The sequence below is a fragment of the Ursus maritimus genome, unplaced genomic scaffold, assembly GCF_017311325.1.
Source record: "Ursus maritimus isolate PB19 unplaced genomic scaffold, ASM1731132v1 scaffold_7, whole genome shotgun sequence".
NCBI classification, from domain to species: domain Eukaryota; kingdom Metazoa; phylum Chordata; class Mammalia; order Carnivora; family Ursidae; genus Ursus; species Ursus maritimus.
This window is the reverse complement of record NW_024426885.1, coordinates 17,586,993-17,608,231: the sequence shown is the minus strand read 5'-3', so window position 1 is coordinate 17,608,231 and position 21,239 is coordinate 17,586,993. Positions and strand designations below refer to the sequence as shown.

The 21,239-nt window shown below is 40.9% G+C and overlaps 1 protein-coding gene across 15 annotated transcripts in view; it reads left to right on the top strand.

The window, feature by feature from the left end:
• VTI1A (vesicle transport through interaction with t-SNAREs 1A) overlaps positions 1 to 21,239 on the top strand; it is a 348,230-nt gene that overhangs the window by 225,126 nt on the left and 101,865 nt on the right. For 4 of the 15 annotated variants that reach the window (XM_040623959.1, XM_040623960.1, XM_008684653.2 and 1 more), the window contains one exon: positions 17,350 to 17,565. The exons of the other annotated variants lie outside the window; for them this stretch is intronic. Coding sequence is in view for 1 of the 4 variants with exons in the window: in XM_008684653.2 (XP_008682875.1) it covers positions 17,350 to 17,353 (4 nt within the window). In the remaining 3 variants the exon portion in view is untranslated. Of the gene's footprint in view, positions 1 to 17,349; positions 17,566 to 21,239 lie in introns of those variants that run through there. 15 annotated transcript variants of the gene reach the window in all.

Here is a 21,239-nt window from a genome sequence, read left to right as displayed (position 1 = left end):
CTGCTTCTCTCACTATCACAAGCGAAATACCATTAGCAAATAGAAATATTTTCTATTTTCTCTCACTTTGATTCCCAACGTCTGGTAACTTAAGCGCTCAAACATGGACGTGAAATAGAAGGAAGTAGCAAAAAATGTGTAAGTGAAGGGATGTGTGTCTTCCTGTCTCCTGAATAGAGTGTCATTCATTTAATTCCTCTGAAGTTAAGGAGAATTTAAAATGGCTGGCAATTTTAATGCCAAGAGATTTAAAATTTTAGGCGATTTTTTAAAATAAAAACTTAACTGACAGAAAGCTCAAGGCACCTCTACTGTAGAAAGTGTAAAGAATGTTCAGAGGGAGTTTCCCAGCAGCAAATGATGATTGAAAAAAGCAATGATCACATTATCCTCTCAGCATCCCAGAGGAAGTACAAAAAGTGAACCCCAAGTCCCACAGTTACTCTTTCCCGAGTGCCACCTGGAGACACGGGAGCTACCCTGGCCCTCAGGGGCTCTGTACCTGCAGAGCCTTTCTGGGACCACCTGTGCTCTTCAGTCTCTGTCCTGCTGAGCAACTAGGCATCCCTGATCACAAACTGAAAAGGGCTTATCTATTTTAATGTCAACTGTCGGGTCCCACTCCCATCCCCACCCCATAGCTCAGTGTCCTACTCGCTTGCTTTTTTCTATGGCACCCACAGTCCTTCTGCAGGTCAAGGGCAGGGACTGAAACCTATTTTACTTTACATCCCTTGTGCCTTGCTAGCTGCTGGGACAGAATGGACACCCAGGAGATGTTTGAACGAATGAAAGAGTAGGTGAATGAATGAATGAATGAATGAATGAATGAATGAACAAAGGAACTATCAAAAGAACAAGTAAGTTATAATTTTGGTTTATATAAACCTTGCCAAATTTTAACTCCCTGCATTTTAATAAAGATCTGGAAGAAAACACATTTAGGAGAAAACTCTCTAAACGTCTGAAAGCACGCCTGTGGATGGCAGAGTTAGTCTCATTTTGGGGGGTAAATTTTTACTTCTAACCTCCTTTAAAGAAAGTTTGATGATTCAATTTTTTAAAAAATAATCTTATTCAATCTGAGTTGGTCTCAGAAAGCAAATGTTGCAAAGTAAATCAGTTGACTAAAAGTTCTAAATTCATCTTCCACTCATTGAATTATCTTCAAATTACATAGGATATGTAATACATGAAATTTCTTTGAGCTCTGTCTCTCTGTTAATTTCCAAAGATGAAAACTTGGAATTTAGAGAAATATTTATCTTAAATGGTACCTACCTTGAACTTTTCTGCATGGTATTTACTGCTGTCATTTCAGATTGAAGCATTGCATTAAACTACATAAAGTATTTTAAAAGTTCAAGATCTCTAATCTGGGGTTGATTCTACAAGCATTAGTAAGAAACATATTAAGTAGAAGAAGGGGGCATAAGTATTGGGACCTATAAAAGGCCTCTAAGTTTCTTAAGCCTTTAAAAAGAACTATATTTCTTAATGTTTAAGGTGAAAAAGATAAACGGACTTGGTTTATTTGCATTGGTTTTGCTTTTTTCCCATAATTGCTGAGGTTGTTTTGTTCATAAAAAGGGAAGTGGTGCCAAGCTCCAGAGGCAATTACCCAGCCTTGATTTGGGACATTGTGAAAGTTCTCTAGCTGACTGTAGACACACACTTGCAAATATGGTTCCAGTTTATGATAGAGAGTTCCTACCTACACTGTTTAGAAACCCTGGCAGGCTTACTCCAGGAAAGGCACAGAGCTTGAGACAGGGGGAAAGGACCCTGAGGATGCCTTGGGCCAGTACTTTCCTTCACCCAACAGCCCGAGAGCAAAATGCCTGTGGTTGTAAACTTACTGAGCCCTTTCCCTCCAATCGGGACCCGTCCACCGAGGTTAATGATGGTCACTTCAAATAGAAAGCAGAAGAGGCTAAAATTACTTTTCTAATCATTTTTGCTGCCTTCTGAAAAGTTTGATTAAAAGGGCAAATTGTTATGCAAGACTTTTCTGTACCACATCATTGTACCTAACATTGTATGGAGTACTCCAGGGAAGAGTTTTTACAAAAAGAGCCTCTTGCTCCTACTTGCCCCCAGTGTGTTTTGTTTATGGAATAATCCATATCTAGAGAAAAATGTAATTAAGGAAAATGATTATATGTTTTCGAATGGGCACCTCTAGAGAAATTCAGAAGTATTATCTCAAGGCTCTATCTCCATCGGGGCTGTTCGTCTTGTTCTGTTTTCTACAAAGTGGTGTGTGTGCTCGTGCTTGTTTGACTGCACACATGGAGCCTAGACCTGACTCACAATTCCAGCTGGGTCTGAGGACCCCAAAGTGTACCCCTTTATAGTTTTTGTCCTTCAGCTCGTGAGATTTACAGATGTTTTATCATGTTTGCAACACAGACATTATCCCTGAGCCTGACTTGGAGGCATTTGGATACTAACCTCAGTGAAATAGCTTCTGCTATCAGGGTGGATTTAGTATTAACAGAAAATACATGGTCTGCATTCTATATTCGTTTTGCACTATTAAAAGCAAAATGCCTTACTAATGAAGAAACGCGGGATTGCTAAAATGAATTTGCTCATCGGTGCATTTGTTTTGGTCAACCATAAAATGACCAAACATAAATTAAGAAAGCCTCTGCACAGCCTTGCTCCAGTGTTTCCTTGGTGGGATTCTGTTTCCTTAGTTTTCTTTATTTGGGCTGCGTCTCCAAGAAGAAAAAATAATAATCACCGCTTTGTCAGTGTAAACTCTGGGACTTGTTGAAGCAAAGAGTCAGGTCACAACACCCAGAGACTAAGTTTTTTCCTGCTGAGGTTTTGTATTTTCTCGAGTATGGACCAAACTGCATGAACAAATAATTAAGTGACACAAGTGAACAGGCAGAGAGAAGTATTCAAAAATCCAATGACCTTTGCTGCAAGGGTGGCTGACAGAAGACACTAGCTTTAATTGTTTGCTTCTCTCTTGCCAATTTCTGTTTCAACGAAACATTCCATGATCTGAAGGCAAAAGGTGATTGGGAAGGCAATATTTTTATTTTAATGGTTGTATCGATTTTCTTTATTTAGAATGATCAAAAGTATTTTCCTAGGTATAATCAAATAGCATTTATACACATATCACTCTAGTGAAGCAGAAAGAACCATATTAATTTACTGCATAGGAAATGGGATTTAGGCACAAACTTGCAGATCTTTTGCTTTTCTTCTGTTTGGAGTATGTTTAAAAAGAATATTTGAGGGGCGCCTGGGTGGCTCAGTTGTTAAGCGTCTGCCTTCGGCTCAGGGCGTGATCCCAGCGTTCTGGGATCAAGCCCCACATCAGGCTCCTCTGCTGGGGGCCTGCTTCTTCCTCTCCCACTCCCCCTGCTTGTCTCTCTCTCACTGGCTGTCTCTCTCACTGGCTGTCTCTGTGTCAAGTGAATAAATAAAATCTTTTTAAAAAAATACTTAAAAGAGAAATTATAAGTTGCCAAATTAAATCTCTTTAAAAAAAAAAAAAGAATATTTGATTATATATCTACTCCCAACAGAGAAATGAGTGGGCCTAAATAGGTTTACTGGCTTATTTTGTTTATAGCTTTGTTTCATAATAAGAAACAAGATAGCTACCTGAAATTTTTTTTTTTTTTATCTCTGTTAGTATATGTACATTTGGTTTAGCTCTTTTTCTTTACCCTATGGAAAGGCATCAATAGCACATTCTGATTTTCGTCAACTTTCATTCTTTTTAGAGTGACATCCAGGATTGTGTATTCATACTTTAAAATAAGAAGATTCATTTGCTTTGTAATGGAAATTTCCGGGTGCATTGTAGATTCATAATCTAATATATTTAGCAAATAATGTCAGAGGAACCTTAAAGTTGGTCTCGATCACGTTTTACTGCCGCTAAGAATTGTCAGAATCCCTGTTCTCTAGAGCAGCATTTTATATATTCAAAAATGAAAACCAAAAGCAGAATCTAGCTGTGGCAAGTTTCCCTAGATGAGACAGTCACCCCAAGTCGGTGAACCCTGCGGCTTATCAAACTTGAAAATGAGAACTATATGCCACCCTCTCCTCCAAACACTGGGTATTTGTGTCTCCACACAGAGCATGGTTTACCCCAGTCTCTGGCCGTTGCCTTCCTGCGTATGGAGCGTGACCCCAGTTTTTGCTTACACTAGCAGAACACCACCACCGTGTTTACTGAAAGCTATAGATGTAAATTCTTCGTGATGAAACTAAGACAGGAAAAAAGAATTCTAACTTCAATTTTTTTTTCAGTTTAATAACTTATTGTGTTAAGTTAGGACAACACAGAACTATTGCTTAGCAACACTGGATTAGGCAGAAAATAATTTAAGCTCCCAAATGAGAAACATTTGTAATAGAATACACTCTAACACTTGCTTTACCACATGGCTTAACACCCTTTTGCTCACACATGGTTAAACACATGTTTGAACTGATGTTTTAACACCCGTCTCACACATCTTTATGTTCTTTGTTCACATATGCTTAAACACATGCTTTGACACCCTTCGTGCTCTTATTGTCGAACACAGGCAGGGTATTGTCTTGGGTCTCATTCTCCAGCAGTTCCTTGGTTGGTAGCCAGCGAAAGACTGGTACCTGGTAAAGCAACAGCTCTTTCGGCTAGATGACCTCCACTCTGGGGTTTCTCCAGTGTGTCTGGAGAGGAGAATCCTCACGGAGGTGACCACATCCATGGCCATTCGTGTCTACCGTACCCTGAGCCGTGGCTTTTCAGCAATGAGTGTATCACGTCGCAAAGTATTAGTTTCCACCCTGGCCAGTCCACTTGCATTTTCCCAAACCCCCAAGCTCCAAAGTTGTACTCGTGGCCAGATGTAGAATTGAGGTGATTTTTTTTTTGCCTCTGAAGCCTTACTTGGTAATTTCAGTCGGGTTGAAAATACACATACTAGAATGGGATATTTGTGTTGCAGAAATTTAAACATAATTGGAAAAACTCTGGTTTGGATCCTCTGTCTTCTTTTTCCTTGTGGCATCGTCTGTCACCTTAGATGAGGTGACTGTCTCCTCTTTACTCCAGCCACCTACACCTGCCATTGGTGGATTCAGAAAAGGTTAGTTCGTTTTCCTAAAATTCTAGGACTCTGTGACAGCAGTTTAGAGTGAAGGTTTCAGAGCTAGACTGCTCAGGTTTGGAGTCAAGTTTAGGTTTCCTCATTTGTAAAATGGGAATAATGGAGGAACAGGCCTTATTGAATTGTTGTAAAGATTAAGTGACACAACACTTATTAGTCACTTACATAGCGTCTAGCACACAGTAAGTGCTCAAGAGTAGTAGTTCTTAATTCTAGTAGAATAAAACAGTGACAATAACTTATATTTAAACAGCATACTGCATTTTATAAAATATGTTTTAGCCATATTTTTTAGATCCTTCTTGGAACACTATGAGGTAAAACATTCTCCCCATTTCACAGGTAGGCAAACTAAGACCCATATGTCATACTAACTCTGCCAGAAATCTCAGCTAGTAAATAGGAAGGTTGGATGTTGAATGCTGGTCTCCTGACAGCTAAGCCAGTGTTTTTCCTACCATGTTAAAGGCTAAGTTCTGTATGATGTACAAAGAATTACGAGAAATAGCCCTTCCCATCAAAGAGCTTCCAGAAGAGGAAATATACTGACAAATGAAAAATAGCTTTCATTTTTTGAGAGAGAACTATAAGCCGGCTGTATACAATGTACTTTATAACAAATCATCTTTCTTGATCTTTACAACTGATTTGACAGGAGAGGAAACTGAGGCCTAAAAAAGCATAATTAACTCACCTGAAGTCAAAGGACTAATAAGTAGCAGAAGTAGAATTTGAACACAAGCCTGATTCCAAATAAAACCCATACTTTAACCATTACTCATATTGGCTCTCAACCAACGACAATAAGTGGGTCCACAGACAAACAACAGCTATGGTAGAAGCCAGTTTGGGATGAAGTAAATTCCTCCCCTGATCATTCCTGGCTATGCTGCTGTCTAATTATTTGGGTGTTTTGTTTTGTTTGTTTGTTTTTTCATTTTTCGCATTATAAAGTGGATAAACATTGCAAACAATAAAAGCTAAGGCTATTGTTTGAGAGCATTTGTAAACTAAATCCGCAGTTAGTCTGTGCCACCACCTTAATGACATTCCGGATTATAAAATGTGCTGCCTGGTGAAGTTTTCATGGAAATTTCTTTCATGTAACCTGTGCTCATAATATCTGAATATAAGAACCAACTAAATTCTGTGACTTTCAGGTCCCAAAGAGTGTTAATGGATGCTAAATTAAATTATTTGAAAATAAATTCTACTTCATTGACTAGATCCTAAAGGTTGGTATTAAGGAAACCACCTAAACCCTTGAGTTTGGTGAGTCAGAAGGGCGTTTTTCATTATTGTACATTAATAACTCAAGTTATCTTCATAGCTGGCTTTATAGATAACTTAAAGGTGACTGGAATCCTTGAACTAACTTTCCATGTTAAATTGGTTTGGACCCAGATGCAGAGACTAACAATCAGACCATTTAAACACAGAACAGAATCAGCCAGGAATAGCAGCCTTTGGATGCCTGACTTGAAGATGTAAGCAGGAATTAGTGATTACTTCGAATGGCTGGAAGATCCCAGAGGAAAATTTGGGGGACTCTTCATTCCATTTTGCCCTGAACACAGAGTTGTTAGTACAAATACCTGGCAACATCAAAATACAGGTGCAGATTTGGAATGTATAAAGCCTCACTTTGGTTTCTTTGTATTTTAAGTGCATTTCACTATGCTGAGGTTCAGGATCAAATACTTGCATTTTAATGTAGCATTTGCCAGATTTCCAAACCTCTAAGCACAAAATCCTCAGGCTTCATTTCTTTGCTTGCCTGGAAATCTAGGTAGCAGTGAGCCAAAAGTTAGAAGTTATGAAGTGAGATTATACTTGATTGGGAACAAAAAAAGCCCTATGTCCAGAAAGGCAGATGTGCACAGCAGTCCTAGGGGAATGTTGGTATTTGATCTCCAAGTCTTAAAGGTTCATGTTCCCAAGGTTAAGAGATGCAGAGAGCCAACTTGTATTTGTAACTAATGCTGAAATTACTCTGGAGATTCAAGAAGTATTACATTACAAATCACTCAGCTTTGGAAGTCCTGTAGCTAGTGAGTTACAGATATCACTGTGTGAGAGAAAGGGGCAATAAGTGAAGGACGTCATTCATAAACTAAATTTATACTGTTGCATTGTGAGCATGCGTATGCCGTGTGAGTGTTTTCGTTCCAGTGAGAAAGGGAAAGAGCATAAGAAGTCCATGAGTCAAGACCCCAACGAAAAGAACCAGGAAGTAAAGACCTCCTTGTCTAGGGGAATTGGGTGGGGGTGCAGGAGTCAACTCGGGCTACAATCTCTTCCTTCTTTTTCTAATATCTAACTTCATGAGCTGGGGCAAGTCCTGTATTTATTGGGCAAGGAAGGCTCCCATTTTAGTGAAAGGAAAAGCCGAGGTATTCACAAAATAATATCCTTCAACAAACAGGGTGCCTATGGCCATTTATGAAAAAGATACACCGAGCAGACATTTCACCTCAAGGGGGGATCTTTAGTGGAACCAAATCTAATATTAAAATCAAAAACAGTTAAAGGCATTAATGTGTCACACGGCTGCCTTTGTTTTTTAACCTTATTCCTATAACAGGTACTTTCTACTCTGATATTAACTAATTGGACTTCCTTTCTGGTTAGACCCTTTTTAATTTTTATAAATTTAATTTTTATAAATTTTTGTAAGTAAGCTCTACACCCAATGTAGGACTTGAACTCACAACCCCAAGATCATGAATCACATGCTCTACTGACTGAGCCAGCCAGGCACCCCTAGAACTTTTTCATTTTATTTATTTATTTTTTAAAGATTTTATTTATTTATTTGAAAGAGAGAGACAGCCAATGAGAGAGGGAACACAAGCAGCGGGAGTGGGAGAGGAAGAAGCAGGCTCCCAGCAGAGCAGGGAGCCCAATGCAGGGCTCGATCCCAGGACCCTGGGATCATGACCTGAGCTGAAGGCAGACGCTCAACAACTGAGCCACCCACGTGCCCCAAGAACTTTTTCATTTTAAACTAAATAATGAAATAATGATCTGATATATATATATAGATATATAGATATATTTTTGGGGGGGTCAATAACTTTGTTTCCAACAACAGAAAAGGGATAAATCTGTGTCTTGGTTGCAGCAGTAAGCTATTATAGGTAAAATTTACCTTTTGTAACTTTTTCACCAATATCTGCCACTAATGTGCTTGTTTTCATTGTGAAGCTCATCTGTCCTTGCTATGAAATATTGTTTTTAAGAATTAAATCCGTTAAGGACGCCTGGGTAGCTTAGTTGGTTAAGGGTCTGCCTTCTCCTCAGGTCATGAACCCAGGGTCCTGAGATCAAGTCCCACATCCAGCTCCTTGCTCAGCGGGGAGCCTGCTTCTCCCTCGCCTGCCACTCTCCCTGCTTGTGCGCACTCTCTCTCTGATAAGTAAGTAAGTAAATAAACAAATAAATAAATAAATAAATAAATAAATAAATAAAATCTTTAAAAAAAAAAGAAATCATCACACTTTGGGAGGATTTTAAAAGTGATCAGAATGCATTGAGCACCTGGGTGGCTCAGCTGGTTAAGTGACTGCCTTCGGCTCAGGTCATGGTCCTGGAGTCCCAGGGTCGCGAGTCCACACTGGGCTCCCTGCTCAGCAGGAAGTCTGCTTCTCCCTCTGATCTTCCCCCCATCCCCCTCTCATGCTCTCTCTCTCTCTCATTCTCTCTCTTTCAAAGAAATAAATAAAATCTTTAAAAAAATAAAAAAAAATAAAAAAATAAAAAAATAAAAAGAATGCATGATCTTAAAAAGATTGCCAAAATTTGCAATCTAGTGCATAATATGTAATTAATGTACAATATATAATTGCAAATGTATGATAGACTTGAAGTGGACACTATAACAGTGAAATACAGGAAAATGATATGAAACACGTATCATTTACATCACACTAATAAGTTCAAATTCAGGTTGTGGCATTTGAACATTTGCTACTTCACTCATCCTCACTAATGATATTTTTCAGATCTTAGATTTTAATAGATGCGCTGTGGAGTGTAGAAATAGCCATTATTTAGGTAGCTGAAAAGTAGCTTGCCAAAATTGATAATGAAAGTTATTCAGGATGTTCTGTTAAAATCCTTTCCAATTAGTGTTGAGGTCTTGAAGGGCCAGACTTAGCTTTTTATTAATATGTTCAGTTTATTAATGTATTTTTTGATATATGCATAGTGTGAGTATCTAATACATCTCATGATATTGCATAATTATGGTGCCTTTAATTTGTTGTACCCCAGTCTATTCTTCGGTCTTATTTAAAATTCATAATTACTTCATAGTTTCATAACTAATAACTCATTAGGAAGCCTTGCAATGTACCTGAGGTTACCTCTGAGGCAATCCATATTTAACAATAAACTAGAGAAATATCCGACTGCTTGACTGTCATTGACCAGTTTAAATATTTAAAGTTATCATTTGACCTTTGTCTAACCACTTATAGAAAATGAAATAAAGGTTGTGTATGAACCGAGGGAATGAGAAATCCTTTCAAATAGTTTTTTCTCAATGAAGACACTAGTTGTGCTGTCAGTTCTTCTTTTCCTTTTTTCTTATTTTAATTAATTTAAACACATCATTCTTTAGTGATCAAATTCAGATCCGTTGTTAATTATCATAATAATATTCTATTCCTGTTTTCTCTATTATATCTTAAAAGATAGCTTTTGGCTTTTTTCTGTCTTCCCATCCAAAGGAAAGGAAATCAAGACCGTTGTTTCTAATGCCTTGCTTTCTTTGCCCAGAGAAGTGAACATACTTAACAATTACAGTGGTTCAACTCCTTGATCACTGAGGTGTCTCTTACATATATTATTTCAACTTCATCTTACTGTCTAATAAGGAGCTGAAGGATGTTACAGTTAGTCCAGCATAATGCTATACCTATAGAGATGGGATTTAACCAATATTTATTCAGTGTCTATGTGATAAAAGTTGGTTAGGGGACACCTGGGCGGCTCAGTCAGTTAAGCATCTGACTCTTGATTTCAGTTCAGGTCATGATCTCAGAGTCCTGGGATCGAGCCCCGCGTCAGGGTCTGCACTCAGCAGGGAATCTGCTGGAGATTCTCTCTCTCCCTCTGCCCTTTCTGCCTGTGATCGATCTCTCTCTCTTTCTCTTCCTCTCTCTCTGTCTCAAATAAATAAGTAAATCTTTTTAAAAAATGAAAATAAAAATAGTGTTAGTTTCAGTAGGGATACAAACAAGAGGTAATGCTGAAGACGCCCCATATGAGACGGTGAGATAATTAGGGTCTATTTTTAGATGCTGTATTGGTTAAGATTCTTAGATTCAGGAGGATAGAATTGTCCAGCTGATTTAAGCAGAAAGAGGTTTACGAGAGTAGCTTATAGACTCTTTGGGAAAACCAGCAAAGCTTTTTGGAGGCTACACAGCAGCCGCAGAAGAGTGAACCCAGCCGCCAGGCCAGCTCACTGTGGCAGCCCTACATACACCACATGGCATCTACGATGCAGGAACTAGTCTCCGTAGTCTCTGCCAAAGCTGTCCCCAAGAAATCCTCGCCGCTGTGTGCATGCATGTGCGTGCACATGCGCGTGCACACGGAACACACACACACACACACACACACACACACACACACACTGTCTCACTCACCAGAGGTGCCTGTCTCCTTCCATGCAGCTGCCTCATATTGCTTACATCCACTTTCCAAATTCTGCACCAGCACCTGCCTCACAAAACCTGAGGCACATCTGGAACCTGGCTGCAAGAGATTCTCAAAGATACAGTTCTTAACCTTTCTAGCCTTTGCGGTCAAAGAGAGCTGCGAAAGGGGATCCACGTCTGTATGGAACGAGCCATTTGTGCAGTCACCGCAGACCCCACCCCCCAGGGATGCTGTGAATGAGTGATCCCCCCAAATAGTGTGTCAAGGAACCCTAAAATTTGGTCCACCCACCTAAAGGTTGCCAAGGAGGAGGAAGAGACCAAGCGGGCAGGGCTTCCTCCGGAGCAGCCCCACGTTAATCTGGTCATCTGTTGAGTACGGCTGTAGTTTGTCTGAAGAAAGTTCTCTCAGTTTTTGTGTCTTTGTTTCTTTTAAGTTTCAAACCACTGCTAACCTGCATCCATGCCTCAGTCCTCTACCTACTACCTTTCCTATTAGACAGATTGTAACAAACAGAGCCCAGCATTTCTTTCCAGAGCAAATTCGCTAGTTAGGGAAAGTGCTGCTAACAGGCCCATTCATATGAGGGTTTTTAATGTGAAGTCACCACCTCCTGAGAATATGCCTTTGAGTTGTTTCAAAGCATTTCCACCATCCTCTCAGAAAACCTCAGCAGTGGAGGGCTACCCAGTCATCATAGCCATAGGGATGAAGGGACTGGACACATTTAATTACTCTTCAGCTACTTTATTTCATTTAACTTCAAAAACAAAATTAGCGGTAGCAGAAGACAGTGGTTACATGAGGTTAAATTAATCAATGTGTGCTAATTAAATAACTGGTGTGCCTATGCCGTCCGTGCCTGTTTCAGATGGTGGAAGAGCTCGTAGTTAGTCTCCCCCACCTTGGGCTCTGTACTTTTGGTGTTTTGCTGTGTAGACTAAATCCAAAGGAAACAATCTGTACATTAAGAAGGAGAGAGACTGTTACCTCCACCTATATGGGTCGCCAGGAAAAGATTGCGGTTGGAAGCTTTCCCCCAGCAGCATCTCTGGAACAGCTGCCTACACGCCGTGTATGGCCGTGTAGGAGCCACACCTCATCCGTGCGCTGCGGAAACGTGGGCTCTTGCCACCAGCCCCCACTGCCCCATCCTTCATGTGCTTCGTGTATTTCCACCCCAGAAACAGATCGGCAGCCCCACATTGCTTGAAAGTGCTAGAAGCTTTCTTCAGGTCCACAAGGCCGTTTGTCGGGTTGTTCCCACTTGCTTAAATAGGCTTCAGACTATTTCATTTTTGTCATATTTTACATAGTTTTCTTATACCTAAAAAAAGGTGAGTTTGTCGAACTATTCACAATGTTTAAATTCTTAAAAAATGAATTGCGTATTTATTGTTGACAATCTGGAAACTTTAGAAAGGTGTAGAGAAAAAAATAAAATTCCCCGTAATCTCATCATCGGGTGACCGTTGTCAACACTTTCATACATATTCTTCCCGCCTTTTTTCTATGCATGTTTTACATAGAAACAATTAAATATTTCTTTGGCATTTTAAGTTTTAGAAACCTGCCAGTGATTTACTGTTACTGTGAATAAAAATTTTAAAGTCACTGCCCTAATTTGGCAGATGATGTGTTTTAACATAAAGAATATAGAATCTGCCAGAATTATTTATTTGAGTTTCACCTATAAGCTGTAAAAGTCTCTTTGGTTCATGAAATTGCCTTGTAGGGCTTTTTCCTACCTCCAGCTATAAAGCATCAAACCAAAATTAGGCTGCAGTCCTCATAGCATTTTATTAAGTCTATAGTCAACCTTTTCACCCCAAAGAAAGAATTTGTTTCTTTCTTTTCTGTTAGACACGTCTATCTGATAACATTCAACAAGTTAAACATGAAGAATCGTGCCTTCTCTCTCTTATCAATGGACCCATCCCCCCACTGTCTTAGACTTACGGAATATATAATCTTGTATGCAAAACAGAGTAAGTCTGTAGTGTATGTCGGGTGTGTGGATTAGTATGGGTTTGTTGAAATGCACGATAACCCAGAAACATTTGTGTTTTGAAAAAAGACTGGGCTTTCACCAGGCACTGTTGTGGAATACTCGTAGTTTATACATGGGTATATTTAGATAAGTGAAGTCACAAGTCTGTGTAAACAAGCTACATTGATGATGAGAGCAAATGTAAGCTTGGGAGTCTGTGTGTTCTTCGAGTATGGCCCTGTGTGTTCCTTACATAGGGAACTATTTTCCTAGAAGTGGGAAAAGTGGAAACCTTCACCTGTAATGTTTCTTGCCGTGCCAGCTCCCTCATCCCCAAGATGCTTTGTGTTAGTTGTTCTTCTTATTAGAGATATTTCTAAAGGGAGGTGTTCTGCATACACATAGAAGCAGTACACATTACTTTCAACAGAAAGAGTCACTGAGTATTCCAAGTAAGAATAAAAATTTCTGATGACATGGTGTTTTTCAAATATTTCCACCATTCAGTGATCTAGTTTCTGATGGCCAGGTAAACCAATAAATGCTACTCATCATTCCTATACCAAAAATCTTGCTGTCCACATATCTATTTTGTAGGCTTTTCCACTTAGTCATTTGCTGTGACCATTTCCCCTTGACATTAATTATTTTCCTAAAAGGATGTTTCTTACAGTTCCTCTCATAGGAATGCAGAGAACAATTCCTTGTGTATGGGTGGAAATCCACAGCTAGCACGTTTGTCCTGTTTCCATGGTTGCCAGTGGCTTTCTAAACCACCGGCTTGCTGGCTCTCAGATTTCTATAGTAGGTTTTCTTAGGGATTAGCCTGGGGTGGGTAGGTGATGAGAGGGACCTCTGTTCATCCCCTTCCTCGCCTCCATCGCGTTCCTGATTAGACCACCTTCTCTCCCACACATTTTCTCTCCTTTACTTCACTCACCTTCCTCCTTTAAAATTCCTGAATATTCTCTTCATTCCCTTTAATCACTAATTCTTCCTAGTAATTGGTTCCTTTGGAGGGCCTCCTCTTCTGTCAGCATCTGCTTGCTTTGCTGACGAATACCTCAATAAAGGGACAAAAAAGTTGGAGCCCAATAGTTTCATAGATAAAGAGTTTACAGATGCGCTAGTTTCCAGTGCCCCTAACAGTGTCTGTCTTCAGACAGAAGTGTCCCCTCGGTGCCTTGGACAGACCTCCATTTTCCGTCTGTGTTCTTCCCAGCCACCCGGCCCTCTTATCACCTGCATTCCAGCCAGACTGAACTGCCCCCTACTTCCCAGACATGCTTCAAGTCACTACCTTGCTCATGCCGTTCCTCCTGCCTGGACATTTACCTTCCATCTCCCCTATCAAAACCCTACCTGCCTTTCAGAGTCATGTCTTCATGCTCTGTCCTCCAAGGAAGGAGACCACATTCTCTGGATCCCTCCAACAAGAGGGGCTCCATGTTGCCTTGATTGTCCTGCTCCTGTTGGTGTATCCAGCATGCCTGAATCTTATTGATGTCAGTGTCTGTCTCATCCACCCTACTAGGTGGTAAGCTCCAGAGAGCAAGGAATATGTCTCTTGTGTTTGACTCTCGAAAGCATTGGACACAGTTCCCTGCACCTTGAAGGTGCTTGTTAGTCATTGGCCCATGAGAATTTTTAAGCTTCTGATTTGAAACCATTTATTCTCCCCAGTTAGTCTGTACATTTTATTTATTTAGTGATACTGCAGAGTAAGTTTAAAAATTCTGATGGCTTATATAAAAGCCAAAAAATGGCTTATACAAAAATGACCTATCTTGATTATATCTTTAAGCAATGTCCAAAGAGAGGTTGGTTCCATATTGAGATTTACGCTGAGCTCATGCTGTTGCCTGTTGATTTTTTCTCAGACTAGTAACATAACTTGCCTACTTGCCTACAAGAGTCCTGAGCCACAGGCCTTCACTCTGATTTCCAGAGTCTTCCTCAGCTTTGTTAGTCGGTCTGCATTGTTGTTCTTTTGTGTGTATGAGCATGGGGGCCTTGGCTTTTGGGATAGTATTACATTGCAAATCAAATTCTACCTCAAAAGAATTTTTCTTCCACAATTTTCTGCATTTCTGAACAGGTTACAAAATGTCACAATTCAGTAGGGCCAATTATTAGGTTTTCATTTAATGGGCAGTTTTAATGTTCTCAGAGAATCTGAATAGTAATAGCATTTTAAACTCCTGCATTCCGTTTAGGGACTCACAACCAGTTCTCTCTTTGAGCACACCTAGTTGTATTTTTGGGTATCATTTAAATTCAGGCTCCCAATCTGTAGGAAAATCAATGAGTTAATGAACAGCCTCATTTTTAAAACTTTTCAAATATTTTATCCTAATTATAAGGCATAGCTAGTGACATTAATTTGATGAAATCCCAAGTCATCAGATTGTGCGGAGTAGCCCTTACCAAGGAGTCATTTAGAGCATTTTCAGGTTAACAAATGTACTGTTTTTTAGGGCCAGACCATGGCTTTACTTACTATGAGAAAAACTTTCTGCTGTTAAGGTTTGGGATTCATGTCAGCGTAGGTCAAACTTCGTGCATTTTTTTCATAGTTGTGTTTTTCACCATGTTTTATTTGGCCTATTAAACGAAAAGCATTGCTACTACTAATAAAATCACCCCTGACATTTGCATAGCAAATTCTCATTGGTTAATCACTCCCATGTGCACAGTCCTCAGACTCGGTGAGCCTCATGGTCGATCTCCAGTCATATGGTGAGTGAGTAGAACCAGAGCTGGCCAAGCCCATGCCCAGTGACCTTCCACACACCACTGGTGTGTGTTCATATAAACCATCTTGAATCCTGGGGGGAAGGATGGGGGGGCAGGACAAGATGGAAAATAAGCCAACAAAGTGATGACTGTTGAGTCATCTGCAGCTCATAGACTGTCCTCTGGGACAGCAACAGAAGATGAGGTCTCCAAACAGAATGAAGCTACAGTTTGAGAGCAGGCATCATCTCAGCCCACCCTATAATCCAGTTGCCTCTGTGTGGTTCTCTGTTTCAATCCTTGTCCCTCTTTATCCTAGCCAGTTCTTTATCCAGTCTTCAGCTGAAAACAACTGACACGTAGGAAAGCAGAAATCACTTACAAGCATTGCTCACTCAATCCTCTCAGCCATTCAAAGAAGAAATCTGAAGCCCCTTCAGTGTTTGGATGAGGGACCAAATTAGTCATGGAACCTACGTCTCCTGGTTCTGTTTTCTGTTCATGCCCCATACGCTGTTCCACCTCCTACATGGTGCCTGAGCTCCGTCCTCTCTCACCCTCCCTCACCAGCCAGAAAGTTGTGGGTGTCACATGATAGTGAGCTGGCCAGTCAGTTACTGGAAGTTTATTCTTGCATTTCTCCTCTTACTGGATCAGTATAGAAGCAAATTGGAGGCCTCGCATGTCTTCTTGGCCAAAGCTCATGACTGTGGATTACAAAAATTGAATCTTCCCGGGAATGCTCATCTTCTTAATGAAGAAAGACTAGACGCACAGTAGGACTCCATAACGACCCGTGGATGAAGTGATATGATCTAGCCATGTTATATGAAACATTATATCACGAGCACATAGATGTAGATCAATGACATAAACCCAATGAAGTATGTAACCCAGAGGGGAAGAAAGGAGGAAGAATAAATGTTGAGGGAGGGGTGGTGTGAAGCTGAGTAGAAAGGCTTTTCCCTTCCCAAGGAAGCTGTGCTCGGCACAACACGGGACCTGTTAGGGAAAACCTCACTCAGGACAGCCTTGCCCGCCTTGAATTTCCACTTGTGTTTCACTTCCACCGCGCCCTCCCCCGGACACGAGCTGATTTGCTTCTGTTGCCGATGGAGGCTGGTGCAGGTTCAAGGGATTTTGATGACATAACATGTCATTGCGCTGTGTGAAAATTGAATGGATTCAGAGCATCAGGATGTGCTCTCCTACTGTTTTTAAATTCAAGAGGAACATGTTGAGCACCTTTAAAATTCAGTGGAGCAAGTGCAGCAGCTACCATGAGGAGGCCATCTAAAACTGGCCCCAGATGCAAGGGACACATTCCATTGACCTTCTGTCTCCTATTCCTGATCCAGGACCCCACTCCTAGCTCTAGGGAGCTCCTTCTCCTGTTTCCATGTCTACCTGAGACTGCCTCGAGTGGCCCCCACTGCCCATCCTGTTCTGAACCCCTTAGACTGGAGGCTGGGCCATGGTCCACATGGATGACTGCTCCCTCCCTCGCGCCCATCTCTGTCTGACCACTGTGCTGCACTCACGGGCCCAGCAGAGTACTAGTCCTCACCTACAAAACCATCTGTTATTGCTGGAGCCTCTTAGGAATCTAGAGGCCAGAGCCTTTTCTCTCTGTTTCCAAACCAAAGCACCTTGCATATGATTTCTTAATCATTATCGTCCTGATTGCTGTTGTCATCTTAACTGCTATGTATTTTAAGAGCACTTATATGCTAAGTGCTACATAATCATTACGTAATTTCATTTCGTTTAACCCTCAGAGCAAACCTATAAGGGAGGCATTATTATTTTCTTTTACAGATGAGAAAACTGAGGCTTAGCAAAGTTCAGTAACTTGCTCAAAGTCACACAGCTATCAAGTCTCAGCCAGGACTGCAGCTACTCCTGTCCTTCAGCATTAAGAGCTCAGCTCTCCTTGCCCGAAACCTGATACCAGCTGGGTTCTCATCATGCAGTCAGCCTCCAAGGAACATAAGTAATGTATGTGGTCAAACTAAAATGTCTGTTTCAAAATCAGACTGTGCTTCTATTCATATGTTCCATGTGGATTATCACTGATGTTCTCAGTCAATAACTTGAGAATCAGAATTTTAAGAAAATATGGAAGGCTCATGTTTACCTGCTCCTCTCACCTTAGACTGGGGGGAAAGTGCCCCAGTGGGCCTAAACTACCCACATATGTGTGCCGAGGCTGGCGTATGAACTAATGTCCTTAAGGCACATGGAGATTGCTACCCTAAGACCACAGGCAAAATAGCAAAATGGACAAAGAGGTCTTTGGTGCTCTCCAGGTCTTTGTGCCCAGCCCTTTCCTTCCATTCTCTCCCCAGCCCCCTGGGCCCCTCTAGTGTTCTGAATCTACCCCCTGTAACCCCAGCCAGGACAGTCTGTCCCAGAAAGGCATTCCCCAGTGAAAACACGCAGCCTATGAGACACAGTAATCTCTGCTACTGGAAAAAGCAGTGTGAGGAAGGTAAATAACATGAAAATTTAGTCTTGAGGCATAGCTCAGTTTTATAAGAAGAGTAGAAATGTGATGGGTAATATCATGAACTCTGTAGACTTTTACCTCTGCTTACTAGACCACTGTTTCCCAGGCTGTGTTGGGTTTCTGCTCAAATACCCCCCGCGCCACTCTGCCTTTCCCCCGCTTCATCTTTCTTCAGAGCACGTAGCACATAGACCTGGAATCCTGTCACATACTTGTTGGTTTATTGCCATCACCCCCATGTGCATATAAGCTCCATGAAAGTAGAGCCTAGTTCTGCTTGCTGCTGCAAACCCAGCATCTGCAAGAAAGCTTGGCACATAGTAGGTGCTTAATAAATGTTTATCAGATGAAAAGATCAATCACTTAGGCCTCTTCTGAGAGAGGCAGCTTTTACTTTAACCCAGTTTTTTTTCCGAAAAGCACAAATTTAGGAAGCCATCAGACCCATGGTTTTACTGCTGTTATTGCTTCAGATGAGGTGATATTTTTTTCTTTAAGAGGCCAATTTAAAGTTGAGATAAAGAAAACAGTTAAATAAATACTAGTTCAGGTGGTGCTCAGGTGTGGTAAAGTCAGGAAAACGGTATCTGAGTGTCTAGAAAACAGTGAGTTCAGAAAACACTGATCTAACAAAATCTACCATTCTATTAGTGGATATCTTTCATATGAGTAAAAAATTATAGTGGTCTACACAATTCATCTTGAAATAATTATGAGCCAACCTTTTCAATCTCACATGATGTGCATTGTGTTCATGGTTCTTAGAATTATTTTTGGCTCTGGGAGTTATAAGTAATGTGCATAAAATTAAAACCAAACTTATCCACATTTGAGCCCAAGTATTTCCCCTTTTAAGCTGTTCCCGTAACTTTGAAGTCAGGGTTAAACCACAGGCTTATGTTTTCTTATAATAATTTTTTAAATATTTGGGTCCAATGATACCTGCTAATTTGGCTTGTAGTAATGGGGTAGGCTCAAGAATATTCAAGAACAAATTGTGCCATATTATTTAAGTTCTCCCTAATCTTACAAAAATGAAATACCACAAATTACTGAATTTTAGTATCTCCTGAATCTCCCAGCAAAAAAAAAATAAGGAAGATAATACTAATGACTAATTTAAATACTAAAAAAGAAAAAGGCAGGAGGTAGGAGAGATCATCCCAAGTGAGCCAAGCTTGCCTATCTATTATTATGATTGTTATTAAAATCACAGTTTTATGGGGGGGCATGATTTTGTGGTGCCAGGTTTGAGAAATCCTCTTTGTTAAAGCCTTCATAAATGAAGTTTAAAAATTGAGACTAGTTTCTTTTGGAAGCTTCTTAGTTGGGGGGAGGAGGGACAGGGCAGGTAAATGGACAAGGAAACAATAAATAGGTGTGGAATTATGTGGTTAATAAGAATATCATTTTTTGTATGCTTGAAAAAAGGCATCCATGCTCTCCATATAGACCTCCAGTCCGTGAGCCTGTGTACTTCCTTTTCCCTGCCAGATATTTGTTCCTGGCTGGAAGACATTTTAAGATATTTATTTGATGACATACACCTGCTGGGTAGATGAAAAGCAACTGCTCCCGAGGATGACCTACTTCAAGGGCACAGTAAGCTTCTGAGGACTTTGGCAGGTTGTCCTTAAATCATTTGGGTGCATCTTGACATCACCTGTTGAACATATCTAAGACTAGTACATTTCCAGATTCATTGGAGGCAGAGTTGCTAACCCCAGGGAAGAGGCGTCAGAGGCAGTCATGACTGCAAAATTGTACTGAGACAGGGAGGACGCAGTGCTTTACCAAACCCACCCCGGGCATGTGAAGTGCTGTTCTTGGTGCTCAGGATGGGCACCTGCCACCATGGAGTGGACCATCTAGAAAGCGGATCTAGTAGGAATACACGTAAGTATGGTCCAAGGTAAAGAGATGGGCCCAAGATAGAAAGAAGGTTTGGAGGACAAGGGTCGGAGATGAGGGAAAGTGCCATGAACGAAATTCTGATGAAGTGTTCTGCTGGGAATTGACCAGACAGAGAGAGATTTCCAAATGAGATCAGGGAAAAGCACGGGATGTTTGAAATGCATGGAGACATTGTCACCAAATGGGTCCTTTGAAGCCGACTTATCTTTACCTGTTCATTTCCACAAGCATTACTGAGCGCCAGCTGCTGTGACAAGGCAGGCCGTAGATGGTAGAGATGCAAATGTAAATAATTTGTATCCCTTTCTCCATATATACAATCTAGTGAGAAAACTCTCCTGAACAAGAATTTTTATCATAAGTTTTAATGTGATGGATACAAGGTATCTATTAGTTGATTAATAATCAATCAATCTATTTACTCTATCTAATAGATAATTAATTTATTTTATGTGATAGATGCAATCATACAATAGATGTACACAAGGAGTTCTTAGCCTTTGTGGACTTCCTGGAGTTGGTGATGCCTGGCCTGAGTCCTGAAGACTAAGCATGAGTTAGGTAAACAAGAGAAAACAGGGACATGGAGGCGTTAAAATAGTATCTTGTGCTCAGAAACTACAAACTGTCCAATTTTATTCCCTCATGAGAGGCAAGGCGGAAATCAGTGGTTGTACCAGTGGGTGCCTTAGAGGCTGTCCCTTCCCTGCCCACCACTGTCGGGACCACCCCAAGCAAATATAGTCAGTGTAGGAGGACCGCGCTTGCTGTGTAAATGGAGGTTCAAGGCAAGCTTCTTCACACCCCTTGTGTCCTTCCACTGTATGGAATATCTAGAGCTTCCACTGTGGGGACATTGACCCCCCGCAGAGGAGCTCTGAAACGTGACTGAATTGGGGCCTTACTTGTTGATATACAGGGAAACTTTCTCCATCACTTTTATCGGCATGTCTAGAAGTCATGGTTTGAAAGACTTGGCTTCAAATATGCCCTCTGCATTCAGGTGTCCTTCCCTCCTCTCCCAGTTATCTACTGCTCTGTAACTAATCACCCCAAAATGTGGTGGCTTAAAACAACAGTCATTATCACTCACAGTTTCTGTGGGTCCAGAAGTGGGGAGCAGCTTGGTTGGGTGTCCTGTGACTCTGGGTCTCTTGTGAGATTGTCTTCAGACAGAGCCTGGAGCTAAAACAGTAGGGAAGAGACAAGATCCTGGAGCAGCTACAGACTGGCTGGGCATCTTGCCCTTTCTCTCTTCACTGTCTCAAAGCCTTGCCACAGTCTC